Below are 12,122 nucleotides of genomic sequence, written 5' to 3'. Positions count from 1 at the left end.
TTAAGACCTTCCTGGGCAACGCCCTCCACTCTGGTCCACCCTGGGGGTCTGTCCTTCCAGCCGCATCTCAAGCACCTGGTTTGTGACCAACCCTTCTGTAGTCAGGTCCCACAGCCTGTGCGGCTCTAAATGGGGTCTCTCCTGGGGCGACGTGCCCCGCTGAGACCCCGGGGAAGGGCTGATGGCTGGCTCACCTCCCTCCTGCCCCGCTGGGCCCTGGGCTTTGGCCTCCCCACCGGGTCTTCCCACATTCAGCCTCCTGCCTGGCACGCCCCTCTCTAAGAGGCCATGGGATCTCGCCCGGCTGCAGGGGGGCCTCCGGACACCGTGATGTCCTGGGAAGACAGGGCCCAGCCCCTTCCGTGGAGTCGGGGAGCCGATAGGGTCCAGGCCTCCCCCAGGGGCCCGTCAGGGGGGTGGGGGCACCGCAGGGGAGTGGCCCGAAGGACAGCCAGGCGACGCGATGGGGTTGAGGGGCTAGTCAGATGGGCTCAGCCCTTGGGGGCATCCCTAGTGGCTCAGGAGTAGAGACTCTGTCTGCCAATGCAGGAGACACAAGTTCGATCCCTGGTCTGGGACGATCACTCCTTGGAGCAGCTAAGCCGGTGCACCCCAGCTGCCGAGTCAGTGCCCTGGAGAGCAGGCCCTCTCTCTCCAACTAGAGAAAAGCCTGCACAGAAACGAAGACCCAGAGCAGCCAAACATTACATAAATACAATTATATAAAAAAGGAAGGGTCCAGCCCGGAAGAGATGGGCAGGGGCTCCAGGAAGAGGGCCGCGGCGGAGAGGGCAGCTGAGAGGGATGGGTGGGGGCCCCTGAGGCCTCTGCACGGAAGATGAGAAACCGGGGTCCAGCCTGAGGGGCCTCACGGCTGTGGGTCCCTGAGTTCAGCCCCCTCAGCGTCCCCTGGGAAGCTGGGGGTCTCGGCTGGCCGCTGTGCTGGGGTGGGTGGGTGGGTAGGACAGTGGCCAAGGAGACACATTCCCGCTGCCCACCCCACGGCCTGGACCATCGCCGGGGCCTCAGGGGCAGCCCAGGGACACAGCAGGGGTCCCCCTCTAGCCCCCACTGCCTGGACTAACGTGGACAATGGAGCCCAGGCCGGGCTGGGTGGAGGACTTCGCCCCCAGCTGTGTGAGGGGACAGCTTGGCATGGAGTGGGCCCCTCATTAAGACTCTAATGACCCCACGGCCCCGAGAGGTGCTGACGACCAAGGAGAGGTTCCTGCAGACCCAGCAGTAGGGAAATGATCCAGAAACTGCAGCCTCAGCCCCCAGGCCATCTGCCACCCTCTTGGAGGCCCTGATGGGCCAGGCAGCGGGCTCGGGGGCTATAAAACCGGCAGGGCGCGGCAGGCCCCTGCCCTCAGGACCAGCTGCATTCGAGGCTGCCAGCAAGCAGGTCCGTCCATGGGTTCCGCGTCCGCCTGGGTCCAGGGCTGCCCCGCCGGGGCTCAGGGCCTCTGGGCCCAGGTCTGCAGGGCGGCAGGAGGACATGCCCTGACTGAGGGGCTGGGTGGGGGGGGCCCTGACTGAGGGTCCTAGGTGCCCCTCAGCCGCCTCACCGCCCACTGTCGCCCAGGTCCCTGAAGCCCCGCCATGGCCCTGTGGACACGCCTGGCGCCCCTGCTGGCCCTGCTGGCCCTCTGGGCCCCTGCCCCGGCCTGGGCCTTCGTCAACCAGCATCTGTGTGGCTCCCACCTGGTGGAGGCGCTGTACCTGGTGTGCGGGGAGCGCGGCTTCTTCTACACGCCCAAGGCCCGCCGGGAGCTGGAGGGCCCCCAGGGTGAGCCCCCGGCCCCCGGCCCCGACCCTGGCGCCCGGCGGGAGATCAGGAGAGATTTTTAAAAAGGAAAACGATGCTCTCTTGGCCACGTCCTAGAAGTGACCAGCTCCCTGGGGGCTGGGGGCCTCACCCCCTCCACCCTGCCTTCTCACCTGGGCGCCCTCGGCTCCTCCAATGAGGGCAGCTCTGGACCCGAGGCCAATCCAGGGGCCGAGGGTCTCGGTGGACGGCGCTTGTGGTGATGGGGGTGCCAATGGGAGACAACCCGTCACCTGGAGAGAGGGCCCCGTTCCGGGCGGGCTGGCGGGGGTTGGTGGGTGGGGAAGGGCGCCTGTGCAGGGTCCCACTCCGAGGCCAGGCAGGGCGGGCATGGGGGGCGCCTGCTGCCTGACCGTTTCCCCGCAGTGGGGGCGCTGGAGCCGGCCGGAGGCCCTGGTGCAGGTGGCCTGGAGGGGCCCCCGCAGAAGCGCGGCATCGTGGAGCAGTGCTGCACCAGCATCTGCTCGCTCTACCAGCTGGAGAACTACTGCAACTAGGCCCGCCGGCTGCGCCCGACCCCTGATGCCAATAAACTCCTTGACGAGCCCGCTCTCATTGTCCGTGTGGCCTGCGGTCCGAGGCGCCCGGGGGAAGGGGGCGAGGAGGCCGGGGGCCCCCGGCCCGGGACCCCTTTCTGCTCTCACTGCGTCAGCCCCTCCGAGCTGCCTCCACACGTGCTGGGTGGCCCTCGGGGTGCACGGGTCGGGGCCCTCCAAAGCAGCGGGCTCCCGTCTTCAGGGCTCCTGCTCGCAAGGTGGGCTCTGCTGGGCACTCGCCCAGGCCTCCACCAGTCACACCGAAGAGCCCGGGGCTGCCTGGGTTGGCCACGGCTCCAGAGGTCAGCGGGTAACCTGGCTGTACCAAGGTCTGGCCAGCCTGCCAGCCGCCCAGGCCAAACCAATCTCTTCCTCTCCTAAAGGCACCACCCGGGCCGGGGCTTGGGGTGGCCGAGCCTGAAGCTGGGTGCCTGGGCTCCCGTGGCTGCAGACCACTCAGAGGCCAGCCTGGTGCCCGGCTGGCGGGGCAGTCCTCCGCGTAACCCGAAGGCTCTCACCCTGTCACCCCTTCCCCAGGGCCACATCAGCACCCCCACCAAGGGCCTCCAGAAGGCCCCGCCCCTCGGGGAAGGCCAGGGTTGTGGAGGCAGGTGGCCGGCCGGACACTGGACCCGGAAGAGGAGGGGGCGGGGGGCTGGGATGAGCAGTGATCTGCCCGTGGGCTCACGCAGGCGGCCCTGTGTGCGCAGGTCAGGGCAGGGGTGCCCCGCAGGAGCTGAGGTATGTGGGTGCCTGGAGCAGCTGGGCCGGGGGCAGCTGGGTCTGGGAAGTGGGCTGGTCATTGCCAGGCTGCTCTCAAGGCCCTGCCAGCCGGTGAGACCCTGGGGACCACCTGGATGCTCCCCCTCCCCCTCAGGTGCCAATAGACTCTGTAAAGAGGGCAAGGAGGCCTTTGGGGTCCCGGGGTGAGTGGGGCCGTCCCAACTGGCAGTATGCCCTGGGTGACGGGGCTGGGAGGCTTGGGGGAGGGGTGTGAGGGGGGAGGGCTGTGGGGTCATGGTATGTCACGGCCCCCCGCAGGGGCCTGTCTCCCTGCCCCCTCCTGTGACCCGTCCCAGCCCTGAGACCAGGGACCAGCCTCTGCGTCTCTCCCACCAGCCCCTGGGCCTGGGTGATGTGGTTTTGAGCAGGAGGACTGGAGGCCCCCTATGCCCCTGGCATGGACGAGGTCACAGAGGCGGGGAGAAGTGGCTGCCAGGGCCGCCTGGGCCCCCGGGGCCAGGACAAGTTCAGACTGGGTCTCCTGCGCGGTGCCCCTTGGCTGCTGAACCCCAGATGCCCCGCTTCCCGGAGCCCGCACGCCCCCCACGGCAGCCCAGCCCACGGACCTTGGCTCTGCCACCCACCCAGGCCCCGGCTCCGCCCCTTCTGGGAACTGGAGGCCCGTCCTGGGCTGCCCTTGGGACCTGGGCTTCACTGGCTCGCAGGGCTGACGGTGGCCGCCCGGCGCGTCCAGCCTTGCATGTCACCCTGCTGTGGCCGTGGGGGTCCAAGGGCCGAGTGCAGCCCCCTGCACATGCCCAGTTCACGCCCCCATGTGCCTGTTCCTCGTTGCACTGTCCACACACACAGCGGGGGTGGGGCTGCTGCGCTCCTAGTGGGGACCCTGAGGCTAGGGTCAGGCACTTCGGTGTCCACCCACTAAGGACGTTTGCTGGTGTGGCTGCCTCCAGGCTGGACCCCAGGCTGTGTCTGCTCCTGGCACAAGTTAGCTGGCACCTACCCCTGGCCGTATTTGCCTTCTCTGGGTGGCAGTAAATATTTGCCGTCCCTGTTATTCTCCGGGCCCTCAGAAGGCCATGGGAGGTGGGCGTGAGGATGCTGGGGTGGGCCCCTCCCTTGAGGGCCCAGTGCCGACTAGGGGCCAGGCCGGAAAGAGGGAGAAAGACCAGGAAATTGTGGCTTGAGGTGCTCCAGAAGGCCCCGTGCAGAGCCCAGGATGAGCCCCGGGAAGAGTCTGTGTCCAGCTAGGCTGGGAGTCCTCACCTTGGGGAGCCTGCCCCCTTGACCCTGGCAGGGTCGGCCCTGGTCCCTGAGGTTTCACGGGGTGGGCCCCTGTCCACGCCAGGCGGGCGGTCAGAGCGGTCATTCATAGGTAGAACCAGCAGAGGGCACCAAAGCCTCACTTTTGCTGCACTTCCTTCACGCAGGGCGGCAAGTCCTAGCGGGTCCTATCTGCAGGGGTCTGTTCCCACAGCCCACATTCCCAAGGGCGGGCACACGGGCTGCACGGGATGCCCATCAGGCTGGCTCTCGGGGGCTCTGGAGGCCACAAGGCTTAGGAAGGAGAGAGGGTGCCCAAGGCCTCAGCCCCCAAGTCAAGCTGCCCCTCTAGAGCCCAGGCTCCCTGGGGGAGCAGCTGGACAAGGTGCCAGGTCCCCAGCATTCTGGATCATGTCTCCAGGAGAGTCTGACTCTCTGGCTGAAGAATCAGACCTGGGCCGGGAGGCCGTGGGGGTGAACCCCCCGTGCCCTCTTCGTGGCTGAACAAACCAGGACTGCGCCCAGCCTCTCCTGAGGGTCTCCAGGGCCTGGGGGAATTGAGGCTGGGGGCAAGGTGGTGGTTGGCACCATCAAGGCACCCCTTGCTCTGCTTGTAGCCACCTCGGCCCCTCAGGCCAGAGGCTCACACGAGGTGGGGGCTTTGAGGACAGGAACCGGGGCCCAGGAGGCCGCGTGCGGGGGTCCAGCTGGGTCAGGGTTCTTTCTCATGTCCAGGTCTGTCTCCTGCCCAGTGCTGGGAGGAGAGAGAGGGCAGTTCCAGAGGGGATGATGGGGGCAGGGGGTGGCCAGGGGTCCGGGAGCTGGTGGGGCGCCCGCCGCCCCTCGCTCAGGCTGTTTTTTCTGGCTTCAGTGCAGGACGGCGAGGCGGAGGCCCCTCCCAAGCCAAGCGCCAGCCCCCACCCCTCAGGTCCTCAGCTCATCTCCCCCCGGGCGGTCCGCCAGCGCCTCCCCACAGAGGCTCAAACGTCCCACTCCCTACCACCCGCTGCGGTTGGGGATCTGACCCAGGGAGCCCGTGGAGGGGTCCCCAGTGCGGTCTCCAGAAGCTGGGCCTGTGACTCTCACCACAGAGTACCCACCCTCCAACGCACAAGGCTGAGATCTGGGATCCTGGGCCCTTCATGGGCCCTCAGGGTTGGGGTGGAGGTGGGTGCGGCCTCCGAGGCCCCCCTCTCCCAGAGACGCTCAGACCCTGGGTCGTCCGCTCCTAGTGGAGCCCGGCTCCGTGCTTTGCCGGAGGTGAAGGTGGGCCTCCAGGCCCCCAGCCTGAGGGTCCAGAGCCCAGGAGCCCAGGGCGGCTCCACGTGGCCGAGGCTGCTGAGCCATCGGAACCTCGCCGCGGTGGGAGGGGCGCGTCCGCCTGCCTCACTCTGACCCTCTTCCCGGCACATCTGTGTTTTTGGAAATCAGAGCCGGCACCCCCGGGCGACCCTGCAGCCCAGGGCTGTTCACACTGCGCCTCAAAGCACACGGTTTTCTTCAAAGTCCGGCCTCGCTTCAGAGCTTGACCCCGTTCCAGCCCAGCCTCCCCAGGAGCGCCCTTCCGGCCCCCCACACCCGAGGCCCGCTTGCCTGGGGACCTTGGAAGTCCCCTTCCCTCTCTGGACCTCAGGTTCTGAGCTGGGGGTCAGGTTCATGAGGTGGCTCGGTGGGCGACCAGAATAGGGCTGGGAGGAGGGGGAGCCGGGGGGGCCCAGGTTGACCCCAAAGCCCTGAATCCATGTCCTCGGCCTCCTCTGCTCCCCTACAGCCCCCCATGATCTCCCCGGCCTCCTCTGCTCCCCTACGGCCCCCCATGGTCTCCCCGGACTCCTCTGGTCCTCTGTAGCACCCACCTGAGGTCTGGCAGCTCAGCCTGTCTAAGGCAGGCTTCCAGGGTCAGGGAGAGGGAGAGGGTGGGAGGTGGGCTTCCTCTTTGAGGCCTAGATGATAGGTCTGCTTTTGGCTGCCTGCTGGGGATGCTTCCCAGACCCAGGTCCCGCTGTGGGGACAGAGAAGCAGGGAGGCCAGGCTCCAGGTGGTGGGAGAGCTAGCAGAGAACCAGAAGAGTCGGCGGAGGGTGTGGCCCTCCAGCTGCACACATCAGAGGAGGGTGGAACAGGCAGGCTGGGAGCCTTCCTGGAGGAGGCGTCCTGTGTCCCCAGTCAGGTGCCTTGCCCTTGAGATGGAGCCCACACCTGGCCGTCACTGCTGCGGGTGCAAACGAAGCCTGGGGTCACCGTGGGGCACACACAGCTGGTCCCGCCCTCCCTGGAGCTGCACGGGGCTATGTTCAGGCAGAGATGCCGTCCTCCAGGCCCTGGCCACAAAGATGGCGCAGGTTGAGGTCTGGAGGACACAGTGGGTGCCTGTGGGCGCCTCTCACCTCCCGAAAAGCCCTCCGCACGCTGGGGCCAGCGGAAGGGTCCACTGCAGGCCAGTGCAGGGCTGGAGGGCGAGAGCTGGGAGGCGAGGCAGGCTGGGATTAAGTCTTTGCTCTGACTGGTTTCGGCAAAGTTACTCAACATCTCTGGGCCTTGGTTTCCTCATCCATCAAAAGGGAACCCGAAGAGACTCTCCCTGCCTTGGTGGCAGAGGGTCCAGCGGGGCGATGTATGTGAGGCCCCCAGGCCTGTTGCCGCGGCGTCAGCAGGTCTTCCGAACCACATTCTCTGCCCCTGCCCAGTGGGATGGGCCGTGGCCTCAGACGTGCTCCTCAGCCCCACCACGTGCCACGCTGTCCCCTGTGGGCCGGGCATGTGGACGAGGCGGGCCCAGGGCAGGCGGCCCGCGCTGGGCACCTCTTGTGGCTCCGTGCTCTGCATCTCCAGCAGGTTGCTTCCCCTCTCTGGGCCTCAGGGCTCCACAGGCCCGCTGCTCCTCCAGGCAGCAGAAGCAAGAGGCAGCTGATGCATCTTCCACGGCAAAGGAGCAGGCCCCAGGGCTCCCAGGGTGCCCTGTGGGTGTAGCTGCCAGGAGGACCAGCTCCCCAAGGGAGGAGTCCCTGGGCTCGGGGGGCCTGGGGGACCCACATGTCTTGAAATGAGGCAGAAGGCTGGCTGGGGGAAGGAGCGTGCATCCCAGGGGTCCTGGGGGCTCCTGTGTGCCCGTGGCCAAGGCCAGACTCCCTCCCCCAAACTCCAGAGCCCTCTCAGGTGGCAGGTTTTACCTGCATGGAGTGGAGGGCATGACAGGTGTCCCAGGACCAGCCTGGCCGTGACTCAGCTACCAACATCCAGGAAAGAACGCTCGTGTGGTCAGGGGAGTCAGAGGCAAACACACCTTCGCATTGGGACAGTGTAATGATGAGCAATGATGAACACGTATCAGTAGGTGGGCTGGGCTGGGCGCCCACCTATGGGCTCCCGGGCACCAGCATGTCATCCTGTGAGGTCAGAGGGACACGGAGGCCCGGGGGGTCGGGCTCGCCCCGCAGCCTCCCGGCCCCACCCCACCTTGCCCTTTCCCCACGCGGACACCCCTCGGCCCTCCTGCTGTTTCCACGCTGCCCAGAGTGGCCTCGCCCTGGCCCCCCTGGCCGCCTGCATGGAGGTGGCTGTGGCTCTTGGGACCACTGGTGAGTTCAGGATGGGGGCTCTGTAACCCGCTGCTCTTGAGTTTGGTGAAGTGGCTCCTGCGTTATCCTCCTGGCAATATTGATTTCTGGAAAAGCCAGGCGCTTTCTATTAAGGTTGTGGTTGCATTTCTCGATGTGGCCGCGAGGTGTCAGGCTTGGGTCAGATATAGAAAGCCGTTGGGGGAGTGGGAGTCAGGCGCCCGCGCCAGGCCCCCCACTGCCGCCCCCCACTGGTTTCGGGGACCCTGCTTGAGCATGAGGCTGAGGGCGGGCTGGGGGGGGGGCGGTCCCCAAACACCCTGCTCCAGAGCCTTTCAGTAATCTACCTGATTGTATTCAGGTATAAACATCATGCAGTTTTCTATAATTCTCAGAACACAGTGGATGCTTCAGGAAGGCGTCCCCGGGGTCACCCACCTTGCCATACCCTCGGGGTGGGGACCCCCCAGGACCTCCCTCCACCATCAATTCTGTAACGCCAGGGCAGGGGCCTGATGAGAGCCTCAGATCTGAGTGCAAAGGTGCAGAGCCCACCTGAACCCCAACAGTGCAGGGGCCTCTCCATTGTGGGAAGAATGTTCATGGTTTGCACCCCCTTCCCAGGGTGCCCCAAGTCACCCCTCAAGACCTTCCGGGCGTGCACTGTAATTCTAGAAGCGGCCACCAGGTGTCAGCATGAGGCCACTTAAGCAGCCAAATGGCGGCAACTTGCAGCTGGGGATTTCTATGAGTCTCTCAAGTCTCTCCTGCATAAACAGGATCTGACCAGAACCCTAGGCCGGGGTAACCCCCTCCCAGGCCTAAGAGGCAGTGAGGCAAGGAAGCTTATGTCGTGAGGTGTCCCCTGCACCCCAGAGTTGCCTCTTCCGTCCCACTGCACTGTCTCCCCGTAGGCCTTGTGGCCCCACCATGGATGGTAAACAGAAGGTCAAGCTCAAGGTCACAACCCTCACAGCCCCTTTGCCTCCAGTCCTGCCTCAGTGGCACCAAACTCTGGTCAGTCCCCCGTGGGTCCTCCCCACGCTGAGCCCCTTTCTCTGCTCCCCTGCCTTTGTTTAAACACTCCAGGGTTCAAGGTTCTGATGGAGTGAAATCGCCCTGCATGGGTGTGATCCCCCTCTAGGGCTGTGCCAGAAATAGTGATGCAGACTAGAAACAGCGCTCAGATTCACTGCACTGATTTAGGGGTGGGGGTCCCACATTTCCAGGAGTTTTATCTGTGGGTTTGAGATGCTGCTCCATGTTCAGCCCCTTAGCTGCCCACCTTCTTGATTCCTTTTTTTCTTTTTTTGATGTGAAGGATTTTTAAAGTATTGAATTTGTTACAACATTGCTTCTGTGTAATGCTTTTGGTCTTTTGGCCTCCAAACATGTGGGATCTTAGTCCCCCTGACCAGAACTGAACCTGCAAATCCTGCACTGGAAGGTGAAGCCTTAACCACGGGGCCTCCAGGGAAGCCCACACCTTCTCAATTCGAGGACACCCCCTTTGGTGGGCCTCTCATGCAGCCTCATTATCTGGCATGGAGTCAGCCTTTTACCCTCCCTTGCCCCACCTTAGGTGTGGGAAGCCCCAGCTAAGGCTTTCCATATGGATCTGCAAGGAGCTCCCTTGTGACATCTGGGCATCTTGCAGCAGACACCAGGGGGCGGAGGTATGTGGCACAGGCTGTGAAAACTCTAAGCCACAGAGTCCCCAGACAGGGCCAGAGTGGCATGACCAAGTGACTGCTGCACCCCCCAAATTGTGGGGTGCTTCATGCACTGACTTCCCTCTGTGTGCAATGGGCCTGACTCAGGACTTCCAGCACCCCTGCATTCCTCTCCCGCCCAAGAGCCCAGGGAGACACCCACCTGCCCTCCTCCCAGAGGATGGTACGGCTCTGGGACCTCTGCATCTTGTTTAGGACACTCCCACCAGATCTGAGTACCACCGCCCCCGCCGAAGTCTGACTCTCTTCCCCACTGAAAGCTCTGTCCTCCTATCAGATGACCTATCCCTCCAGCTAAGAAGGAAGTTCAGATGAGGGCTTGAAAGATGAAGGGAGAGGAGAGAATTAAACGCCAGCACAGGCTGCAGGCTGGGGCACAGGGAGGGTGGGGACCAGTGATCTGCAGCGAACCGCACACATCTTTGCCTCCTAGTGCACCTTGGCTCTGCCTCCTGCTCTACCTGAAGGCTCAGGGAGGAGGTTTAAGTTCCCAGTAAGACTTGGTCCAAACTGCCTGGGCCCTCACTCAGCTGTTGACACTTCTGTGTCCCAGGCTCAGTTGGAGTTCTGGCCAAGTTCAGAAGGCTGTGGACCCCAGTCATCCCTCCCAGGGCTGCCTGTGAGCAGGATGTGCTTCTTGCTACCTGCTACCTGCCACTTGCTGTGGCATCCTCAGTGCCTTGCACCACAGCTATGGGGTAGGGGGGGTGGTGTCAGATGCCACCAGGGGAGAGAGAAAGCCCCCAGGTGAGCCCCCTGCCTCTGGAAGAAGGACAAACCTGGCCGCACTGTGTTGCAGCTGCGTTGGGAACTACTGAGGGAAGATTTTTCTGACCATTCTCGAACCCTAATTTTTCCCCAAGATGCCCCTCCCCCATTTTACCCGTGCCACGCCCACAGGCATGCCCCGGGTGTCAAGTGATTGGCAAGTGTCAATCGAGAGACCCTGCCCACCCTCCATCCCTCTCCACAGAGCCCCACCTCCCAGCTGGCAGTGAGTACTTCCAGCTAATGCCCATGACCACTAACGCCTTTCTGCCAGGCTAAGGGTAGGCCAAGTCTCCACCCCCTGATGCACCATGCCCTCACGTGGGAAGGTGCCAGAGCCAGCTGCTTCAGCAGGCCCAGCACCACCAAGTTGGCACAACGCTACCTAAATTTGGAGGGGCTTGGGGAACAGCGTGGGGTGGAGATGAGGTGAGGGGCACACTATGGTTTCTGTTGGCATTTGAGCAGGTGCTCCATGGAGGACAGGTTCTTCTTCTGCAAGCTCTAAAAGTGCCCTTCATCTCTCCAGCCTCAGCTCATCCCCCTCCTCTGCCTTCCAGTCAAGCCTGCTGGAGGGTCTGAGCACCGCAACCAGATCACCCCCTGCCTTGGCAGAGACTGCTACTGTTGGCCCGGCCAGCGGATCATCCGCCCGGCAGTTCCGGCAGAGAGCCTGGGGCACCAGCGACTCCCCGGTCCTCTATCCACCGCCCGGGAGCTTCGGGGACAGCACAGCGATTGGAGCACGGGTGCCTGGCTTCCCTCCCTGCACATTCCCCTCTGGGTGGGAAGAAAGCTGCCTTCTGAGTGTTCAGGGGTGAGTGGGCTGGGTGCTTGGGGCTGGGGGCAGTTAACAGGAGGGGGAGGACCTGCACTGCCAGAGGACTCAGGCGAGCTTCCACTTAGGAGGGAACAGGACAGGTGGGGAGGGGACCCTTCAGGGGAGCTGCCCAGAGCCACAGGGGCTTTTGCATGGAAAATACACTTTCCTTCACTGAGCTGGCAAAATGGGAGGGGTGGGCTGGAGGGTAGGGCCGCTGTCTTCAGCATAAGGGCACAGCTGCTTTTGGAAAAGTAAAAGGATTTTCCTGTGTGAGAGGTTCCCTCTGGCTGCACCCCGCCTTCCCCGATCCCAACCAGAGACAAGCAGGATTCGGCAGAGGGTCTGAGGCCCTGAGGTTTGGGAGTTTTTTTTTTCATACCATGTAAAAAGTAAAGCTTCCTTCTGTCCTCACTCCCTACACCACCCTCTCCCCCATAGAATCCCACCCTGTAATTGGAAAGGATGGAGAGAGGGACAATGAAGGGGCCGTGCCCCTTGGGGTCCCAGAGCAGGATCTAAAGAGGAACGCTTCTCTCCTCCTGACGGTGTGCCGGCTGCCCTGGGCCTCCTCCCAGCCTCCCCTGCCCTGGGCAGCTTTTGTTTCATGTGTGGAGTGTGCCTCCCCTCCACCCAGACTCCCATGTAGTGTGTGGGGGGAAGGGGTTCACCCCGCCAGAGAAGTGCAGTCTCCCCCCACCCTCAGCTGCCCTCCCGTGGCAGAGCTGTGTGTGCCTGGCTCCCTCCTTGCTTCCGTTTGAGGTGGGAATGTGGTGGGGCAGAGGGGGGGTTATGTTGTGTGCTGTGACCCCCGAGGCAGGCTGTGTGCAGCCGCTAGCCCCCAAGCTCAGGCAGAAGTCCACCGCAGGCAGGGGCG

At 64.1% G+C, this 12,122-nt stretch overlaps 1 protein-coding gene across 2 annotated transcripts; it reads left to right on the top strand.

Moving 5' to 3' along the window:
- The first annotated feature begins 1,423 nt into the window (after positions 1–1,423).
- INS (insulin) lies at positions 1,424–2,378 on the top strand. Of its 2 annotated transcripts, XM_081533299.1 has the most exons (3): positions 1,424–1,449; positions 1,596–1,789; positions 2,195–2,325. In XM_081533299.1, the coding sequence occupies exons 2-3, from the start codon at positions 1,603–1,605 to the stop codon at positions 2,323–2,325; spliced, it is 318 nt and encodes a 105-aa protein (XP_081389425.1). In that variant the 5' UTR covers positions 1,424–1,449; positions 1,596–1,602. The 2 variants fall into 2 exon arrangements, with proteins under 2 accessions (XP_081389425.1, XP_081389424.1); XM_081533298.1 differs by lacking the exon at positions 1,424–1,449 and having other exon boundaries at positions 1,586–1,789; positions 2,195–2,378.
- Positions 2,379–12,122: the final 9,744 nt, after the last annotated feature.

This window comes from Giraffa tippelskirchi, chromosome 10 (genome assembly GCF_054371585.1).
Source record: "Giraffa tippelskirchi isolate mGirTip1 chromosome 10, T2T-mGirTip1v1.2.pri, whole genome shotgun sequence".
In the NCBI taxonomy this organism is placed as follows: Eukaryota; Metazoa; Chordata; class Mammalia; order Artiodactyla; family Giraffidae; genus Giraffa; species Giraffa tippelskirchi.
This window is presented reverse-complemented; position numbering and strand designations above follow the sequence as displayed.

Coding starts and splice junctions, on each gene's coding strand:
- INS (XM_081533298.1), top strand. CDS start 1,603: ATGGCCCTGTGGACACGCCTGGCGCCCCTGCTGGCCCTGCTGGCCCTC. Junction 1,790..2,194: donor GGAGCTGGAGGGCCCCCAGG/GTGAGCCCCCGG, acceptor GTTTCCCCGCAG/TGGGGGCGCTGGAGCCGGCC.